Here is a 21,965-nt window from a genome sequence, read left to right as displayed (position 1 = left end):
CTGCACTTTATTTACTCTCATTACTTGTTACCCGTTACAAATTACCTTATCACAAAACTATCTGTTACCGATAATTTCAGTGCTTGCAGAGAATACCTTGCTGAAAACCGCTTATCATTTCCTTCTGCTCCTCGTTGGGTTCGACACTCTTACTTATCGAAAGAACTACGATAGATCCCCTATACTTGTAGGTCATCAGCCCCCGGACATGCGAGTGCCGGGGGCCTGGAGGCTGAGCGCCGGCGGCGTTCCGGTGCCCGAAGGGGCGGCACGGTGGGCCAAGATCGCCCGCATCCGCTCGTCCCCGACGGAGGAGCAGCGAAACGAGCCGCGGTACGCCGCCGACAGCCACACGATGTGGTCCATGTACTTCGCGCGCCGCCGCGAGGAACAGATCGCCTCCGCCAACGGCGTCATCCCCGCGGCCGCCTCAACGCCGACGGGCGGCGCGAGTGGTGGGGCGTGCCAGGACGCACCTTCGATGCCGTCCTCGACCACATCGAGACCGGCGCCGCGCCTTGAGTACCCGCCGCGGCCGTCCTTCTCTCGCCGCCGTGGCAGCTCCTGGACGCCGCGGCGAATGGAGCCAGGGTCGTCCTCGTCGTCGGGTTCCAGCTCGCCGGCGTTCCGCCTCGTCAAGCCAGAGCTGGAGGAGACGCCACTCGAGCGCCGCACCCGCAGCGGCGCCCTCGTCATCAACGAGGGTGCCCGGCCCTCCCCGCGTTCCCTCCGCCTGGTCCGGCCGAAGCCCGAGCCGGGGGCTGCTCCCCGTGAAGCCGGCGCACGTCGACATGGTGGCCCCCGACGACGAGTCCGCCCTCAGGTGGGCGAAGGAGGACTACGTTCGCGAGCAGGTGCGCCGCCAGCGCCGGGCGTACGCGGAGCTCCAGGCCAGGCGCCGCGGGCGTGAGGAGGGCGGCGTCATCGTCCTCGACAGCGACGAGGAGGATGAGGCCGGGTCGTCCAGCGCCCCACCGCGCGTCGGCGACCCTGGCCAGGGCTGCAGCAGGGACGGCGACGGCACCGGCGAGGCGCACGACGACGGCGGCCGCTTCTACAGGCTTCTCGGCATGTAGATGGCGGGCGGCGGACGCGGGCACAGTGGCTAGGCGTAGTTGGCGTAGTTTTTGGCGTAGTTTGCATGATTTTATGTTATTTTTATAAATTTCAATGAAATTTCGCCGAGTTCATGCCAAAATCACCGAGTTTGCAATAATCTGTACGGAATATCGCTGAGTCCACGGCGACCTGTGGGCCGACGACTGGAAACGAAGTCGTCCCACGTGCCCCAACTCCCCAAAGCGGCAGCCGCTCGCCGCCGGCGAAATGCTCACCTACCCCAGCGATTATCGGGGTTATCCTCCGCAGCACGTGGCGGTACCCCCCTTCTCTTCCGCCGCCGCCCCCTTCACCGTGGACGGGCTCCATCCCGCGGACCAAACATTCCCCAGCCCTAGCCTCGATGCCCCCGGCGTCACTTCCCTCTACGCGACGGGCGAGTGGGGGAATGCGTCGTGGATGGAAGCCCCCGTGAGATACATGGCCCCGGACGCCGCCGCTTCCGCCTCACCAGGGTATACTGGTAACGCCTTTACCCTACACCAGCTCCTGTTACTGGTGCTTTAGTGAACTTGTGATCGATATATGCGGGAATTCCTCGGGGATAGCATCTTTTGTTGGTTTGCTGTTCATTCTCGCATAGATGCGGTGGTTTGATCCATTGTTGAATGGTGAAACTAGCAGGCATTAGCATGTTCACAATTGAAGATATGAAGGCGGGTTGTACATGGTCAAACTAGCCTGTTTACAGTTTTACTTGCGTGCTTGCGCGGAATCAGAGTCGAGTGCCGCACCTTCTGTTGCTGCCTTATGCCAGATCCTGTGATCAATTGGTTGGTTGCTGGCACGTCTGAGAATATGATTCCAATTTTACACCTTGCATTTTGTCATATCAGAGGCAGGCTACTTGTGTGTACACACGGAAGCACACTATACTCTGTTAGTAGGATTCTAACTTTAGGATTGGTATATGTTTGTCAAGTGTTAGCTACTATCTTAGAGAAGAAAAGAACACACAGATCAACAAAGTTGCCGAAGTGGTTCCCAGAGTATGTGCCATATGGAGCACTATCAGAAACTTCACCTGCAATATGCACAACATTGCCAGAAATAATGAAATCATCAGAATTAGATAGAACCATTGATTGTTTTTTTTCCGATCAAATAATTTATTAATTGAAAACACTAGCTGAGTACCCTTCTGTTGCTACGGATTTCATACAGAATATATAATCATAAAAAGGAATGTGTCATCTGTCTTCATTGCTCTCTCTCAACTTGCTCTTCGTTCTGCTGCTGCCACGTGCATTGCAACAGATCATCTTTTTCCCTTTTTCTTTTCCCCCTTCTTTATCTGCCCTACACACACACAACCTTTGGCGCTGGCTCCATTGCAGCATTCCAGCTCCATGTCACGCCACTTGACACTGTTTTCTCTAACTTTATGAAACCTCTGTCACGGTTTCAGTCACTATGGTGGTGCATGAAGTGCCTTGTCACAGTTTCAGTCATTACCTGTTTATTAAGTTACATATCCCTTTTTCTCCTCGCAAAAAAGTAGAGATATGTAACTTAATAAACATATAATGTGTGCCATCTTCGCCCACCCTCTCTGCTCACTCCTCAAAACTACATCCACCATTGTGCGCCACCGTGTTATTGAACTCTAGCAAATCTCCATTGTGTTTCTTGTTGCTTCTTATAATAGATGCCACTGTATACGAGGGCATGTGTCACAATTCACCAGGGATCAAACCCCAGGTTTGACGCTCTGTATGTCTCATTAATGCTTATTTTTCTTCAAGTAGAAGGTGGCAACCCTGTCAATAGTGACTCCAGTGTATATTGTATATTCGGGGTATATAGAGAAGATGAAATTATTTTTGTCATGATTGAAGAAGATAAACTATCTCATTAATTGTTCTTTATTTAGGCTAGTTTGAAACGGTATTTTCTATTTGGACGTGTGGGTGGTTAATAATTTTTTTAGGATATAAATGTTCAAGAAGATAGCCCATTTTCTGCTATGCATGTTAACTAACTTCTTGTGAAGAACATTTTATTTGCATTGGATCACTTGAAGAAGATGAACTTCAGCAATGAGTAATCACACATGATAAAGCTTGGGTAATTGCAACTGGTGCATTATAAATGGCTCTTGCCTGACATTTTATTTTATGTTGGATTACTTGGAGAAGATCAACTTCAGCAATGAGTAATTTCACACAACAACGCTTGCGAATTGCAACAGGTGCATTATAAAAGGCTCTTGTCTGATAAATAAACTAATTAAATTAATACACAAGCAAGCAGAAGAACCCTCACCAATCCACCTTCAGTGAAACCCAATCATCAATAGCTGAACAAACAAGATTTCGGTATGGCGGGACTTACTCAGTTTGTTTTCCGGCACAATATTAAATAATAATAAAGTTTGGATAGTCGCAACTGTATGACATGTGCCTGGCTGAGCCTGTCGGTTTATTGCCTTCAGGACAGTGCTGCGCCTGCATCTTCTCCATAATCAAATCAGTTCAGCTGCGGGATTTCTTGAACAATAGTTGTCCGTCGTATCTTCTCAGGCCACATGGCAGCGTTGTTGACCTCAGCCGGGCTGGCAGATGTGTACAGCTTGGCATTGTCCGATGGTTTTATTAAGCACATCACAGGAGTAACATAACAACTGACATAAGGTTCGATGAGGGTTTGTTGAGAGTAGGAACGTCCTGTGGGAGGCCGGCACTTCAGCTTGGGAATGGGGAGAAATCCGCACCTAATCCAAACCTATCCAGGAAAAAGGTCATCTCATACCCCGTACCAATCCAACTCAGCTCGTCAAACTCTGAAACCCAAACTGCACCAACCCACATGCAGATTTACGCCCAAACCGCACCAACCCATCTTATAGTTCCGCTTGAAACCAACCGATCAACCCAATTCAAACCCGTGGAGGCCTCGTCATGCTCATGCCTCTTACGCCAGTACATTAGCTAATCATCACCGCTATTGACCTGGCCGATCGAACGCCACACCATGTCGCCGGCAAGGCTGTCCACCATGAACCTCACCTTCAGGCTGTGAATGCCGCGGATGACCGCGGACCAGATTATGAAGGGCGCTGGAATGTGGATGTCACTTGTTTGCTGTACAGTTAGCGACGGGCAGCACGAGGGTGACATGACATCGATCGTGATTGTGGTGCAGAGGCAGAGCGCGGCGTCGAGGTCGGCCACGCAGGACAGCAGATTGTTGAGCGCATACACGCATGCCATCAGCTTCATCAGTTCAGCATGCTCAGGAGGCACTTTCCAGTCGGCAACAATGGTGTCAGGGTTGCTGGGGTCAGCTTCGGCGTCACGGGGTGGGCGTGTAGTGCGGCGGCGGCCGGCACGGCCTGTACGGAGAGCGGCTCATTGCGGGCTATGGCAGATAGCTATATAGCTTCGAGCAATCGAGCTCGAGTTGTCCAATTACGTATTAGCTAGTACTCTAGCTTTATTTTCTCTTGGCTAACTATTGAGCGCTGGTGGCAGCGCAACCCTTAGCGCAGCGCATTCTTTTTGTTAGAGCTGGCGCAGCCACAGTCGACAGGGTGGCTTGGGGTGTGGATTGAACCTGCGGGTTCAAATCGATTCACCAGGCATGGTTTCAGACCAAACCGCACCAGTCCAACCTGATTTACGGCTCAACCCGCACCAAACCAAAGCAATTTTCATTTCAGGCTGTTTTACACCGATTCAAACATAACCAAAGCGAAAACTAAACCGAAATATCCATTTCGAGCTGCACCATTCCCAGGCTGTCCGACACTATACAGGATGGAGAGAGGTCTGGGTGTGACACTACCAGGCATTCATCACCGACTCCCTTCTGAATATTTGTAAGATATTCCTATTTGTTCATGAGTATTCAGATCTCACATGTATCTACATGGATATTCTGAGTTTATTGCGGTCGCATGCCAGCATGCCACAAAGCATTTTTTTCTGTTGGTATCTCTAAGACCAGAGAGCTCAGGGTTGATAATTGAGAAGAATCCAGGAACTTTTTGAGAAAGTTCAGAGTCTACTTATGGTTTTGTACTATCAGTTTGCTGTCAGTGACAGAATGCCTTTGCAAGTAAAAACTGTTTAATCACATTGGTGCGGAAAATGCAGGACATTATCATCTGAATAAGGATCCTTCAGGCCCTGCGAGAAGTCCCATCGGCTGTGCTTCTTCGTTTCCTGTTAAGAGTCTGACAAGTGAAAACATACTTGGAAATATTTCCCGTCAAGCAGCAGAGGCAGAGGAAAGTGCACACACTCAAATACTTGCAAAAGAAGGTCAAGAACACTCTCACTGTCATCCAGATGCTGAGGAGAACTTGTTGCAGATGTCTGACTCCAGCTCTAGGAATCAGGCAAAGTTTCTGAAGCTAATACACAATTTGTCAGTAGTGCTTCTGTCTACTTGCAATGGTGGTTCTTCATTACAGGAATATGAAGAGGAGATTCTGAAATCTGTTATTCGAAATCTTAAAGCTGCTTCTTCCAAAGGGGGCAAGGTATTTCTTTGCAAATGCCTTTATATCGCATAGTTATTTATGCCACTATTTTTAGACCATAGAAAAGCTGTCAGATTTACAGAGAGTTTCACAACCTGAATACGCTGCGAATATGTGATGATAACTGGTAAATTGTTGCAATCCAACATACTAGACCTGCAATATAGCTCCACCAAAACAGGAAAAGCAACTTAGACATATTATTACCGAGACAAACGTACTAAATGTCAGACAACAATATGTTTTCCTCAGCTACCTCCGGAAATTATAGTTCATGAAAACCATCGTAACACTTGACATGTTCTAATTCGAAGTTTGAACTCAGTGATGAAATTCAGATATATTAGTTTTAACTCATGAAAGTTGTAATTCAGATATATTAGTTTTAACTCATGAAAGTTGTTAGAACACCCAACGTAACCGGTGCTTGTGATATGAGTATATGATTCATATTTATAGAAAATATGTCGTTAGTCGTTACTTTCACTTCTTTGACCTGGTACATGGTGTTATTATATGGAGGTTCATTCCGCTTCAATATTTGAACAGGTTTAGTTGTATGAGTATGATACAAGACCTTTGCAATCTTATTTTGTTCACGTGTGTTTGCCTGTTTGGTGGTTCCAATGACAATTCATTCCCCTTTGAGTACAATTACCACATGTTCTATATGAACCAAGAAAGACATTTATCCTCCTGTACTAGTTCCCCTTCAAGTGGCATGCAGAAGTAATGTTGCTTTTTCAGACATTAAATATACATATGGATTGTTTGTTGGTTAGTTTTTACTCACTTCAGTTTTTCTGTCTTGTACAAGGCTACATTAAAAGGTGATGATTGTTTGAGGGACTCCAGTCAAATCAGTTGCTTGAGAAACAATTTGTTGGTGGCAATCCCTGAACACTCAGTGTCAGAGAGCACAGATTCAGAATTTAAGACATCTATTTCACAGGTAACTTTGGTCATATTTGGAATACATTGATTCTTAATTTGGACGAACAATTCTTTTTTTTTAAGTGCATGAACCTCATGTAGTCTTACGTTCAGGCTCTTTCTAAGCTCCCAGAGGATAATATGCTAGATGATACTGAAGTTTCTCAAGTGTCAATTTACAAAAAATTATGGTTTGAAGCAGAAGCTTCGGTGTGTAAACTCAAATATGAGCTTCAGCGTGCCTGTATGAAGCTTGCAACATTGAAAGTTTTCAGCAACACACAAACGGGTATAACGATGTGATTGTGAATTACTGTATTTGGATATTTATTGAGGTTCTCTATATGCTTTAATATCCTTACTTACGTATGTAACTTTCTTGGGTCAATGCAGTTCCAACTGACCCGTCAGAAAGTGATAAAGCCTCCAGAGTAACCGTATCTGATGGCCAACCCCATAATCATGCCAAAGACCGCAGTTCCTGTGCTGCGACCTTGCAATGTCATGGAGGAGGTAGTGATGGCAGACAATCTTCTGTGATAAATAGAGTGACGACTCAACAGTCCACTTGTGTTTTGGCTGCTCAAGTCCTGGCTGCTTCCCCAGTGCGTCGGCCACCTGCATTGGTGCCACAGCCTTACCCAGTCGCGCCCAACAATCCTTCAGGGCCATACTGTGGTTACTGTCACAAGTTGGGGCTCACCCCTCATCCGTGCTACAAGAAGTATGATCAAGGACACAAGATTTTTAGTGGCACCTCTTCTCCTTCAGTTCCATGCCAGAGCTCCTCCACCGGACAGGAGCTTCTCACTGAACCACCACCACCTCCTCCTTCAGATATATTATCTCCAAGGTCCATCATTGCTACAAATAAGAGCATCGTAAATGGTGTTGAAGCTGAAATATTTGCTCAAATGAAAGTTCTAGAATCCCATATTGACAACATAAGCTCTTTGGGTGAGAGTAAGTGTGAGAGGCAGCAAGAACCTAGCAAGGGATCATATGCCGTTGAAGATGATGTTTTGTCCAGGCTGAGAATTTTGAAGTCCCGCCCTGATTATATAACCTCGTTGGGTTTGGAAAGCAGCAACCATCAGCTAGACACAAATATAGATGCATCAGACAAGGTTGATGAAATGTTTGCTCCAATGAAAGTTTTGGAGTCCCTCTTTGACAAAATAAGCCCTTTAGGTGAGAACAAGTGTGAAGAGCAGGAAAACGAAAGCGACGGATCATATCCAATCGAAGATGCTGTTTCGGCGAGGCTACTGATTTTGAAGTCCCGTGCTGATAATATGACCTCTCTTGGTCTGGAAAGCAGCAAGCAGCAGCTAAATGCAAACACTGACATTTCAGATGAGGTTGAAGATGCTGTCATGGCTAGGCTTGGAAGTTTGAAGTCCCATCCTGATGTGGAGGCATCCTCGATTGGAGTTGTTGAAGGTGTGGAGGAGGATCCTTGTGCTGTGGGACTGCCGGTCTCTAGTTGTCAGCTACCTCCATCTCCTGCTGCAGTGTCCCATCCTGATGTGGAGCTGTGGAGGCATCCTCGATTGGGGTTGTTGAAGGTGTGGAGGAGGATCCTTGTGCTGTGGGACTGCCGGTCTCTAGTCGTCAGCTACCTCCATCGCCTGCTGCAGAGTTCGAGAAAACAACATTCCTATCGGCTACCAAACCACCAGAGGGCACTGGAGAGACTCCAGCCATCCTGATCTCGTCGTCTAAAAAAGCACCGCCATTGTCCACACTTAAAGATGCACCTTCACTGATGGAGAAAGATCTTTCAGGGCTGGCAGACGATGCCCTGGATTCGGTTGTGCTCCAAGAAGCCCGGGACTTGGCACAGAAGACTGCAAAGGTTAAGCGCCATCCGCACGGTCCTACGCCAAGAAGATTTCATCTACCTTCCACCGTCAAAATAAAGTGTCCCATCTCGGAGCAGAGGGCACTGGCTATATTGCTTAGGAGGCTGGGCATGATAAAGAAGGATGAAGTGGATGAACGTGCCATGGACAGATGTTTGGCGGTCTTGGGGGCTTCTTTTCCTAAAAGCTTGCTCCAGGCTATTTTCTGCGGTTCAAACATCGTGAAGGAGTTATGGGGTATCTCGGCCCGCGATTGTTACCTTCTGATTTCCCCTTCCCTGTTTGTGGTGCAACCTCGCAATAGCTAGGGGGTCGTCGTAAACCACCTTGTTGAGTAGCTAGGTGTTATTGTAGTGTTGTCTCTTGCTGGTGTCTGGGTAGATAGTTTGGTGATCGTAGACCGAAAAACCATGTTTGGCCTCGAACTGTGGGGAATTGTCATGTTTGCAGAGCAGGGTCTCAAGAAACCTCGGTCTCCTCTTTCAGCTCACCGGCCGGTAAGATGGATTTCTGCTAGCGTGAGCATGTGCTCAAGGTGAACTTGTTCCATGATGGCTAATAGGCGATCAAGGCAAACCGGAGCTGAAATGGAAGTGTTTAAGCTCGTGTTGGTAGCTCCAAAACGTTGAGGCACATTGATATGCTATTGTCATTTTCGTTTCTCAGTTTGGTCAACAGATTGTAGTACCCAGAACAGAGTGGGTAGTCGGTACGCACGTACAATGGTACATCACCTACTCGCACCTGGCACTGATAGACTAAACCTGGAAGGCATGTGTTGTTAGTTTCTGAGGAGTACTAGGTACACAACACACAGGATGGCTGCCGCTCGTTAACTCCGGCATGCACGTCAAGGTCAAGTGTCTGGCTCGGAGCCGTTTCAAGAGTCCGCGCGTACGTCCAGGTCTGGGCGGGGGACATATATATACACGTGCGGACGTAAGGTACAACCGAGCCGTGCTTATACAGCCGTACAGGGGTCAGGGTAGGCACAAGTGTACGTACGTAGAGCACATATGCACAAGCATGCAAGCGTGGTTCGGTGCAGGCCAAAAACCAGAGGGGAATAATAAGTCAGCGCGGTCAATGTTGCAGTCGCGGCAGGCAGCCTGTGCTCCCGGCGGGTCCGCGTGCCGACCGGCCACAGGTCGACGCCAGTGGCAGTACCGCAGCAGTAGACACGGTGCGTGGATGGTATCTTTATCCTGCCCGCAGCGGCAGCTAGCGCGCGCGGCTGGTACGTGCGTCAGTACGCGCAGCTAGCCCACCCCGGAGAAGATGATAGTACATATGCAGCGGCGTCAGCCTAGCTTAGTGTGGATCGATCCCACGCCTCCATGTGCAACATGCGGTGCATACATATCCCTCCATGGCAAGTCATGGAAGGCGAAGGCTGATGTGATCCTCAACCAAAAAGAGGAAGGCTGATGATGGTGATGCACTGGCCGGCAGCGAGCGTACGTAACGGTAGCTATAGGATGCTCCATCCATCAACGTACGACGGGTGGGCGCGGGCGTCCTGCATGGCGGGCGGGCACGCGCGCGCGGCGGCCGGCCCATGTCTCGATTGTGCTAGTGCCGTGGAGGAAACAAACCTAAAGCGCGCGGAGGCGGCTCAAGTTGGTCCCGGGTGCCGGTGTGGCCGCATGCGGCGCGTGCGCACTGTACGTACCGTGGACGCGGTGGGGATGGATGGAACTCGATCGAACCAGATCGTACTACATCTTCAGCCAAGCATGGCCGTGAACAGTACCCACAGAAAGAGAACAAGAGATCTCCGTCCAGAATTACTTGTCGCATAAATGAATATATCTAAAACTATAATATGTTTAGATGCATTCATTTTTTTTATAAAGTACTTCTGAACAGAGGAGTACCAATACGTACGTACACACGTGCAGATCGAGAGAGCCAGCTAGAGCCTTTGACAACTGCGACAGCAGCACGTACTGTGCATCCTACCGCCACAGTGCTCCATCTATGTACTAGCACAATATGCTGCACTGTAGCAGCATAATATCGATCATGTGGCGCGGCGCCGTAGAACATGCATGTGCGTCACGTACCTTCCCTCCGTCTGGCCATCCTGGCTTCCTCTTCACTCTCGTTACGTACTTACCGTGATGCGTCGCCTTCGCCGATCGATCGAGGGGGGTCCCCTGCTATCGCCACCGGCCCCCTTTTGATCGACCGGCCGGGCCATTACTGAACGCATGCCCTAGCTAAGCTAGCGCGGTGGCCGGTGGCTGTGTGGCGCGCTGTGCGTACGTAGATCCTCCCCCACCACGCACCGCGCGGCGCGCGAGCTCTCACGGGCCGGCCGGGACCCCTTCGTCTCCCTCTCTCATGCATGCACGCGCGTCTGTGCGTGGAGGGCCTAGCGGCCTAGCTTAGCTCCGTCTCTAGGCTGATTCATTAACATCATGCGCTGCAAACCATATGCAGACTCACTGTGCTTAACTATATGTAGGACGTATCCATGATTCATGAATGCATGGTTTTTTCCCTTGCTAGGTCTTGGGATCCTATGGAATATCTATCCTCAGGCCCAGTTATGACGGAACCGGATCCTCTAACACAAAGAAGGAAAGTCACGGTGCTACGGTGCTAACCTAGTGTAAAATGAAGAAGGAAAGTTAGGGACTGTTAGTAGGTAGTCAGCAGGTTGTTTATTGTTGTATTTACTGTAGATATAAATAATCTAAAATTAATTTTATTTCACCATTAATTCGTTTGTATGTAATTACTATAAATGTACACTGTAGATCATCAATTTGCAAATAATTTAATTTATTTTAGCCTTAATCATATGGATAGAAAGAAGGGAAGTTAGGGTATTGTAGCTTCTCTAACTTTCCTTTTCAATGTTAGAGGATCCAGTTTTAGTTATGACGTGCATGTGGCGTAGCAGCTAATATAATGAGGCACTCATTTGATAGATCCATTAACTAAAAGTGGAAATCGCTTAAAAATTAAAAGGAGTTTCTTCGATTGAGCTAATTTTGCCATATGCATGATCGATGTGGTGCATGTTGAAATATATTGCCTACCTCTTTCCATTAGTTCAGTCTTTTGAATGAGTTGGATAGATCATGAATTTGATACGATATCCGAGCCAAAAGGTCTCAAGTTCAAGACCCGACCAACTTGAAAAAAGTTTCTGCTATCTACATCAATCGCACGTCGAAGGACTAAAAAACCTAGATGTGATGGGAAATGTTGAAATATATTTCCGCTTCGAGCATGAATTATATAGAGCACTCTTAGGTACCGTGCTGCTAGTTTTAACCATCTTTTCATCACTCATAAGTCCTGTAGGATATTTTCCTCATGCTTGTGTATGCTTAGGGCTTGACTGTTGAGTGGAACAATGGTTTTTCATAATTTTCTCATCACAGATTAAAAGGATTTTATTTGAATTTTTACCATGTAGTATTTTGCATAGCGGATTGGCTTAAAAAATTCCTTTGAATTCTTCATTTACTCCAACCTCTTGTAGGATTCGAAACATTCGCAGGAATATCATGTTGTCAGTTCATTTGAAAAGTCTAATGCAACACCTCCCGTTATGTAGCATCTTTCTTTCTATCGATGGAAAATCTAGCATCCAAACATTTCGGATGCGCGTCGTATGGGGCATGGGGAGGAGAAGGAAGGGAAAGAGGGGAAGGAGAGGAGGCAGCGACCGGCATGATGAGCTAAAATATGAGAAATTTTAGAATAAATACATTTTTCAAGTGTAGAGCACATGAAGTTTTGTTAAAATGGAGAAATTAAGATTAAAAAATACTCAAAAGCAAGAACTAAAGTTTTCTCCATCCATGTTTCCCCTATGATTTCTAGTTTTATTATTTTTGTTCCCTCTAATTTCCTGACTGATAGACACATGGCATCTACGTATACTACATATATACAAGATGTTCGATGTTGTACGTACGTACTCTGGAAAAGGCAAAGCTCTCCTTGACAGCATGACTGCGCGGAGCTCCTGATCAGTTACTGAATTAAAAAGAAATGCCGCAGCCTTCCATTTTTATTCATCCGATCTGCAGCGTCTCCTCTCCCTATATGCTTTATATGTGCAAATATATTAAATAACCATATCTTCATCCTAATCTAGCTAGCTAGCAGCTATCTTTGTCACCTGCTTTAACCCCAGCGATAATATAAGTACGCTGTGATCAGCGCGCAGTTTCATTGGGCGGTCTCGATCTGATCGAGCATTATGATTGCAGGTGCTGGGCGCCCTGAAGCCGATAACCTAATTAATCTTGCCCTTCCATCGGCAGCTCGACACCTCAGGATCTCAAAAAGCCGCCCCTCGAGATCTTAATTGGAACGTACGCGTACTTGCGGCTAGCTGCCTGCAGTGTGTGCATATGATTATCATCTCGACATGCATTTCAGTGAAAGTTGGATCGATCGACCGGGGCACCAGACGAGACGAGCCCTTTTGGTCTAAAAAACAACCATGCATCATCGATCGGTCTCAACATGCATGTATACATCCAGCTCAGCAAAAATTACATCAAGACATCATCTGCCGCTGAGTATTTATCATTCAAAGCGTAGCCATGCACGCGCACATATGCACTGTTTGCTTCTGTACGTAGCGTAGTGTCCTCATCAAATTAACTTCTCATCGGAGCAGAGATTTACCATGTACGCAGAACGCATTCCGGAGGCCGGCCGGCCGGTCCCCCACGGAATCTGGGAGGCGAACTGGTTAGGAAATTGCCATGGTCTCAACCGGGACCTCTCTCTTAGCTTGATAACAATACGATCCACTCGCGCGAATCACGCGCCCATCCCGCCCGCGTGGTTTATTGCATCTGCAAAACTTTGCGGGCGCAGAGAAAGCAAGCCGTTTGATTCTAGACGAGCTAATCAAATACGTACAAGTATAATCTGGCAAGGTATAGCTAGGTTTTTCGGCCAGATTTACAGTTGATCTTAGAGAGAGCAACAAATTAACTGCAGTAGTATACTCATCTAAGAAGCTAAGCTTGGCGACTACAGGTACAGGTCGGCAACCCCTTAGTATATTCAGCACTTCAAGTGTAGTGAACTTATGAATGCACCCGTCGAATGGGACAGTATACGATGATTCTGTCAGCCCAGGGGGCGACGAACCTGCAGGCGGCTAGCTAGACGCAGATTAAGTTACTGTTGAGCACATGTCCGCAGCAAAGGACAGGAGACGCGGTCAAGTTTTACGTAGCCGAGGCCAGGAAATGATATCAATAACGTGGCGCAGGTAGTGCTAGCTAGCTGCGCGCGCTGACAGTTCTAAATGGACAAGAGGTACAACAGTAAACTACTGCATCATACAGCATATGTGTGTCATCAATACCTGTGTGTCATGCATGAATTGAAATAAATACCGCACAGCAGCGCTGGCGCCACCGGAATATAGTTCGTACTGATCTATGGAGCAGTGATCATCAGAAGTTGATCAGAATTTTGTGCCGTATGGTTCGTCCATTAGTTGTTGGTTTTATCTATGAACGTGCCTTCTTTGGCGGTGTATCATCTCCTTCTTAATGAATTTGCATGCAGCTCTCCTGCATGGTTCGAGAAAAAAAATATGAATGTGTGTGGAAACTACAATGTTACATCGACCCAAACTAGCTACTATACAACATTGACATATATAAGATATTTTCTTTCTATTGTTGATCTTTCTACAAAACTAGCAATTGTACACATACAATGCACATTACTTCCAAAATGTGATGCATGAAAATAATACTCCCTCCGTCTAGGTGCATTAGGCATCTTAGAAGATGCACCGCAACCTAGGCACGAAGAGATTGGGCTAGGAAAAAAATTGAATGGTGGACGAAGCCAGTCACATCATTCCTTTCTCAACTAAAAATGTGCTATTAATTAGAAGACCTCTTCAAATCCCAATAGCGTGCCGTAGAAATTGCATGCATTGGTCCTTCAATTAATAGATGTGGTCTAACTAATATGCATGTAACTAGTACTACTGTTTCGCGCCTTAGCATTTTGAGATTATTTGATTTTCGTTAGATACCTAATGCACCGAGACGGAGGGAGTACACCATATGTACAAACCAATAATTCCTCCATTTTTATATACAAGGTCAGAAACTCAAACTACCGGTACCAAGATAAATTTAATAAATGTTTGGCAACCTAGCTTTTCTTTTCGTTTACTGAGATCATTAATACACCGCATGCATGCAAGGAAACTAAGTGGAGAAAGTAGCTAAGTGTCATTATGACTGCATGGATGCAAGTATTAAACAAGTTACTAGTGCAAGGACCCATCATTAATTTTTGTGTTGATTATTATTGGTGGCCTTGTATAGATGCAAAATTTATATTCCATAGTGGCCTTGTATAAGTAAATTTAGGAAGTATTTTATTTAAGTTTGCCCTCAATTAATTGAATTGATCCTCTCAAACCGCCCGAAGGAAAATGTAATGAACATTCAAGCAACCAACAAGTCATAGTTAGTGCTGTCAAAAGAAGAGGTCATAGTTAGTAAGGATTAATTTAGCCAAAAGTATGGAATTTAAGACCCAATTTACACCATGAGACCCTAACAACAAAAATATGGATTGTTGCCATATCAAAAGAATCACACGACCTAGTACTTGTGTGAATAATACTTTTTGTGAACATAATAACTTGTATGAATAATACTTTTGTGAACATAATAACTTGTAAGAACAACATAGTAATCATGCACATGCAAACCACTTGCTGCTAACATATTTTGACATGAAAAATATACAACTCTCTTGACATGTTTTGTTAGTTCTTACGCTAAGATTCATTAACCTTGTGAACCAAGCAAGAGAGACATGCTTTTGCCCTTTATTAAGAGTATCACATCAAGAAAGAAATTAGGTAAACAAAATTATCACATAAAAATAACATATCCTGTAAGCATGAAAGAATAATATTTTATGTATACAAAAAGGATATCATAGGGTAACTATTTAAGATAAAAAATAATGGACCTTATTAAGCATAAAATGGTTAAGAAGGGATGTATATAATTTTTTGATAAACAATAGGTGTAATGATAATTATCAAATAGGGTAAAAACAAGTCAAGCAGATCAAATCAAAAGTATCGCAACCAACTCATGCTGTTCATATTAGTATATAAAGACTATAATTTTTGGCGATATATACACAATATGGGGTGGGTAGAATGGACTATAGAGTGGTTATTTTGGTATATGTAACTGATATAGGCTGAGTTTTGGGAGCAACTTGTATGCAATCTAATGATTTACTGATATGGTAGGTCATGAAGAACTCGAAAATAAATTGGCAATGTTAATGCAATATACATCTATCATGCCATCAAATTTCAAGTCCAATTAAGCCAATCCACATGCCGTGAAAGAAAATAAAACTTGCTACGAGTAGTACCCACGTACTATTCACATTTGATTACAACACAACGACTCTTTATTTGTGTCTTTGTTTTGCTGGAGCATGTATCCAGTTTGGACTTCAAATTTTGTGTGTCATAGAATATATACTCATGTCAATTTTATAAAGTTAATTTTGTTATTTTCTTCATCTCTATTTGATGGTAGTTAATTGCGCATATATGCCTAGAGAGCCGAAGTTGCATTGTAGTTGTTCTCTCCTGAGATTGAGTGGCATCTCAGTCTCTCTGGCATATATGTTTTAAAACAAGCGGCAAGTTTTAATTCCTACAAGTGGTTTATTTTTTCAAGTAACCACCTACATGCAGCTAGGATTAACATCTGAAAATAATAAATTCTATATACCTAAATATAGTTGATCCTCATTATAATATTTTTATTTATCTCAACATGCACACATGTCACTTGACCATACATGCCACCTCATCAAATCCACTATTTCTATTTCTCTTAAAATGCATGAGAAATGCAATTTACATTTTATGGAATATAATAATCAAGTTCAATAAATCATATGTATTTTCATTTTTCATTCTCATATCCAGATTTTAGACAACCAAATCTCAACGAAATATATTGCAACCAATTCCCGCCGCAAACACACGAGGTAATCCTATCATCTAGTAGTACTATGTAAAAAGAAACACATGTTCACCCGCAAAAAAAACACATGTTGAGTGTCATTTTCAGAATGAGATTTCTTTTATATAGTAGATACGATCTATACCAATTTGTAGTGTCAAATGACGAATTTTCTGTGGAAATACAACGCAACTCTTCGGTCATCCAATCCCATGATTCATGAGGACCTGTGATAAAAAGCTATGTAGAAAATATCGTGCCCACACACAGATTGTTCACCCATCGATCCATCCATTCTGACCGATCGCTCGTGCCAGCATATGCCACACAGTTTGTTAACCGAAGGGGTTACCACAGCTAGCAGACCAATCAGAATCACACATCCATATATAGAGCTGACCGATCACACACACAATTGGGTCGTTGAGAGGGACATGCTCCATCACATGATCTCTCAAACCCTATCATTCGTAGCCTGTGGACCCCACACGTCCTCATAGCCATCTCTCTCCCTCCTCCCCACCTCTCGCCCCCTCTCATCTTCCTCCTTAAAGAAGAAAGCAGCTGGCATGGGCTGCTTGTATTGTTCCTGACCTTTTCTCCTACCTTATCCCATATACATACACTCATACCCACTACACACACACCAAGATGCAAGAACCTTCATTGTGCTCCCCCCTGATGAGCTAGCTAGCTACCCCCCGTTTCTGGCATCTGTTCATCCATGGCATAATCGCATATCGTAGCACACACACATCTGTTCCAGTTTTCCAATCATCCGAAGAAATCTCGGAGGCCCATATTATAGTAAGCTGATAGCCATAGCCCTAATTCTTTTCTCCAAGAATAGCTGATTATAGTATTGTTGCGTGCCATCCCGGCTCCCAGAAATAGCATACCAGTCAAAGTCAGCACCTTGGTGCCTCGAGCTCGGGAGGTTGGGAGGGAGCTAGCGCGCCAAGTCCATGGAGTTCTCGCCAACCGCACCGGCCGGTGGCGAGGAACCCGAGAGGGTTTGCGCGTCGTCGTCGGTGGTGGAGAAAGAGCACATGTTCGAGAAGGTAGTGACTCCCAGCGACGTGGGGAAGCTGAACCGCCTGGTCATCCCCAAGCAGCACGCCGAGCGCTACTTCCCTCTCGATGGCGCTGCCGCAGCGCTGGCGACGGAGGCTAACGGCGGCAAGGGGATGGTCCTCAGCTTCGAGGACCGCGCGGGAAAGGCGTGGCGGTTCCGGTACTCGTACTGGAACAGCAGCCAGAGCTACGTGATGACAAAGGGCTGGAGCCGCTTCGTGAAGGAGAAGCGCCTCGGCGCCGGCGACACCGTCCTGTTCGGCCGCGGGGTCGGCGACGGCGCTGCGCGCGGCCGCCTCTTCATCGACTTCCGCCGCCGACGGCCGGCCGAAGCTTACAGCGCCACTGTAGCTTTCCCGCCGCCGGCGACATCGTCTTTGTCACATCGCCTGCCGCTCCTCCCGTCTGTGCCGTTCTGCCCGTGGCGGCGGGACTTCGGCACCACCTACGGCGTTCCCCCCGCTGCCTCGGGGTCCAACCGTCATGTGCTATTCCTGCGGCAGCAGGTGCCAGCGGCTGTGGTGCTCAAGTCCGTGCCGGTGCGCGCCGCGGCCTCCGTACTGGAGCCGCCGACGAGGCCTATGCCTAAGCGAGTCCGGCTGTTCGGCGTGAACCTCGATAGCCCGGCCACGGAAGACGATGGCGCCTGCGGAGTCACGCAGATGGTGACCTCGACGCTCCTGCAGCAGCTGCTGCCCTCGCCGTCGTCGTCAACGTCGTCGACGGCGGGTAAGGAGAGGCAGTGCTCCCTGGATCTTGGATTGTGAATTCAAGGCCAGATTAAAGACTAGTACTGAGTACTGACACGCGAACTTGATCCAGAGAGGCAATGCGTGGTTGGGGCAGCCTGCGTACGTATATAGCTCCTGCATTATGTGTAACATTCAGATCAGATGGGTTGTTTCTTGACGATATGCGTCTTGCACGTATGATTATTTGCTTGCTAAACTAGCTAGTTAATTATATTGTTCTTCATTTTAGTCTGAGTTTTTCCCTTGACAATGAAGAGTGTATCAAACCTCTCTGAACCTCTGCATCATGAGATGCATTCACACGGATTATGGCTTCATGCGCCCTCGTTCTATAGATTTATGGCTTCCCTTCGTTAGTAAAAGAAAAATATTTATGGCTCCCCTTCATTCGCAAAAGAAAAATATTTATGGCTCCCCTTTATCACTTACACTACAGTCTCGTTCCCTGGCTCCCTGCATATGATAACAATTAGCACCAATGTATATATGCAACTCATGCTTGGGTACGTTTCTCTTTCAAGTTTCTTGAAGCAGTGTCGTTCTGGAGATCGATCCCAAGGCTCTCCTCCCTAAGCAAGGTGAGGTGAGGACTAAGGAGGTCAGGTAGGTGTCAGAACCTAATCCTTCTCCTACACGTACAGATATCCGCATCGATCGGCTATGAACATTGTCTGCTGCCGCATGCATCTGACATCTACTGATTTCTGATGCGCTTCTGACTCTGTTTGCTCCACCGCATGCATGCCGCAAATCTCTGCAGTTCGTTCAAGACTCGTCTGAAATTATGCCAGCTGCTTCAGCTCTTGAAATTAATACTATTACTAGCTAGCCAAGTAGCCATATCATGTAGTAGTTGTGAGAAGTAATACTGTTATGAAGCTTTGTGTGCTGCTATCGTGCAACCACCGTGCGGTGGAACACCTCTCTCCAGTTCAGTCCATAGTAAATTAAACTTGCATGTAATACTAATATTAATACTAGCACCTTGCTCTTCTACGTTGTGCCCCCTCTCCGCAGCACCGGTACTGGGGTCGTGGTCCTTTAGAAGTAATTATAAAACACGGGTGAAAAGGGGGTGGGGCGTTTCGGAGCTCGGCCTCCGTGGAGGCCGAAATTTAAAAAAAATCCAAAATTTGAACTTCTCAGTTAAAAACTGAAAAAAATTGTACAGGTATACAAGGATGTGATGTGTATGTGTGTAAAATTTCAGAATGAAATACCTTAAAATGCGATCTATGAAAAAAAAATCATGAACTTTGAGGATGAATAGTGCATCTACTAAAAAGCCCAGATTTTTTTTGTGTACCACTCATTTTAACGTATTTCATCCTAGAAATTCACACACTTGTGCATTATTTCTCGTGTATGTGTTTTTTCAAATTTTTCTGAACATTTGAAATTTGGCCTGCATGGAGGCCGAGCTCCATTGATTATTTTCGGTGAAAAGGCTACTTTTTTGAAGAGTTAATCCATATCCACAATTCCACATGCATATTTATCAAACAAGCCCGGTGTCCCATGCAAACGGGCGCAAAGTGCCATTGACCGGGAGTACTTTTAATTATTGGTTTTGCTATTCCTTAGGACTGAGAAATACCTATTTATAAATCGGTGCTAAGAAGCATCACACTGATGTTCGCGCGTACATAGAAATGGAATGTGAAGATCTATGAATATTGACTTGCAAATCAGCCCAGAGATAGTTATTTCATATAGTTACAAGTGTTGGACCGGCGGGCCCAGAAGTGGGAGTTTTGCGCTATAAGTTCAGAATAATTCAGCGGGATAGTCTTGTCTGTGAAGCAAGTGTCCCTTGAAAATTGTGCATTGTCTTTTTTCTCTTTATACCACTCTTACATACCCATTTTAGGACCCCATGGAAAAGGGGAAAGGGTTTGCCACCCTTCCTCGCAAGATTTCAATGCCTCCCTGTCCGGCAGGGCCCACAACGTATACCCCTGGTTTTTCTTCAAAAGTGGGTGTTCCATGTGGATATTCTCTTTGTTTGTGTCAGAATGGGTCATAGAGATATTAGCAAGCCAAAAAGGCTACTATAAGGTCTTACAAGAGTTGGGTTGGCACGCCAAAAGTGGGAGTAGCGCTGTGCAAAATCCACCTGCGGGATAGTCCTGTTTGTGAACACTAGTAGAAAACTGGGCTTTGGTCACAGGGCAATATTCACATTAGTCCCGGTTCAGTCACAAACCGGGACTAATGTGAGCATTGGTCCCGGTTCGTGCGACCAGGGGCCTGCCGGGCCTCGTGGGGGCATTGGTCCCGGTTCGTCCGGCCCCTTTGGTCCCGGTTGGTGGGACAAACCGGGACCAATGGGCCTCGCTCCTGGCCCACCACCATTGGTCCCGGTTGGTGGCTTGAACCGGGACCAGAGGCTCACCCTTTAGTCCCGGTTCATACCACAAACCGGGACTAAAGGGCTGGTCCTAGTTGCGGTCAGTGTTCAGTCCCACCTCGCCAACCGAAGGGCGCTCACAGCAGTTTATAAGACCGTCCCTCTCTGCCTTGTTGAGCTCCTCTCAAAGTGAAAATAAATGCTCTTATACAGGGAATTTGACCTAAATTCATAGTAAATTTCTTTGAATTTCATAGAAATTTATTATGAATTTAGGTTGAATTTTCTCTATAGGCGCATCTATGTTCATTTTTTATAGTAAATAAAATAAATAAACCTTAATAAAATAAATAAAAATAAATAAACCTTAATAAAATAAAATAAACTATAGTAACTAAAATAAATAAACCTTAATAAATTAAATAAAAATAGCAGCAGTAAAATAAATAAAAATAAAATAATTAAAGTAAAATACATAAGTAATTAGAAATAAAATAAATAAGTTTTTTGTTGTAAGTAGAAACAAAACAAAATAAATAAAGCAAAAGAGAAGAAAACAGAGAGAGAAAAATTATGCCACCTACTGGGCCACCACGGCCTGAATACGATTAGAAACCCATCCATGGGCCAGGATTCAGGCCCGCGGAAGGCCCAGTAGGCCCCACAGGCAAAGAGAACGGTTAGGCCCGAAAGCCTGCAGTTGAGAGGAGCTCGAGAGGGTGGGCGCAGCAGCGCTTATAAACCACTCTCGAGCTCTCTCAACTAGCGAGGTGGGACTAAACTTTTGACGCGGGGCAGCACAAGGCCTTTGGTCCCGGTTGGTGCCACCAACCGGGACTAAAGGGGGCATTGGTCCCGGTTCGTGGCACCAACCAGGACCAAAGGCCTTTAGTCCCGGTTGGTGCCACGAACCGGGACCAATGAGTTCCCTATATATACCCCATCGCCACAGCAGAGCACTCCACAGTGCTCTGTTTTTTCTGGCCGGCGAGGGGAGGGCATTTGGGTGCTCTAGCTCACCTCCTATGCACATGAGGTGTTCGATGAAATGTCTGAGCCACACTAGTTAATCTTTCTCCTCTCGAAACTCGACCTCCGAGCTCCATTTTCCCCGAACTTTGTCTAGGTTTAGCGGTCCGTCACGTCCCGTCCCCGTCTTCACCGCCGTCGATCGCCCGCGCCGATCTCGTCGCCAGCACCACCGTGGTGAGCCTCTTGTTCTTATCTTCTTTCTGAAAGAAAAAAATTCTTACTTTAGATAGATACTTGTCTAATTTTGTTACTTTTATTATTCCTTCTTATTACATAGTGCGATGGTTTTGGTATCCGCCCCCGTCGGCCCTCGTCCTGTCTATGATTCGGATG

The 21,965-nt window shown here is 46.1% G+C and overlaps 2 protein-coding genes across 2 annotated transcripts; both read left to right on the top strand.

Annotated features, from left to right (window-relative positions):
* Nucleotides 1-791: 791 nt before the first annotated feature.
* Nucleotides 792-9,055, top strand: LOC123158965 (uncharacterized). Its single transcript, XM_044576780.1, has 6 exons — nucleotides 792-1,068; nucleotides 1,238-1,582; nucleotides 5,217-5,605; nucleotides 6,423-6,557; nucleotides 6,653-6,827; nucleotides 6,932-9,055. The coding sequence occupies exons 1-6, from the start codon at nucleotides 792-794 to the stop codon at nucleotides 8,248-8,250; spliced, it is 2,640 nt and encodes an 879-aa protein (XP_044432715.1). The 3' UTR covers nucleotides 8,251-9,055.
* A 7,935-nt stretch (nucleotides 9,056-16,990) lies between these two features.
* Nucleotides 16,991-18,615, top strand: LOC123168549 (putative B3 domain-containing protein Os10g0537100). Its single transcript, XM_044586432.1, has one exon. The coding sequence runs from the start codon at nucleotides 17,390-17,392 to the stop codon at nucleotides 18,263-18,265; it is 876 nt and encodes a 291-aa protein (XP_044442367.1). The 5' UTR covers nucleotides 16,991-17,389; the 3' UTR covers nucleotides 18,266-18,615.
* Nucleotides 18,616-21,965: the final 3,350 nt, after the last annotated feature.

The sequence above is a fragment of the Triticum aestivum genome, chromosome 1D (genome assembly GCF_018294505.1).
Source record: "Triticum aestivum cultivar Chinese Spring chromosome 1D, IWGSC CS RefSeq v2.1, whole genome shotgun sequence".
In the NCBI taxonomy this organism is placed as follows: domain Eukaryota; kingdom Viridiplantae; phylum Streptophyta; class Magnoliopsida; order Poales; family Poaceae; genus Triticum; species Triticum aestivum.
Note: the sequence above shows the minus strand (reverse complement) of the source record. Positions and strands in the feature narration are given on the sequence as shown.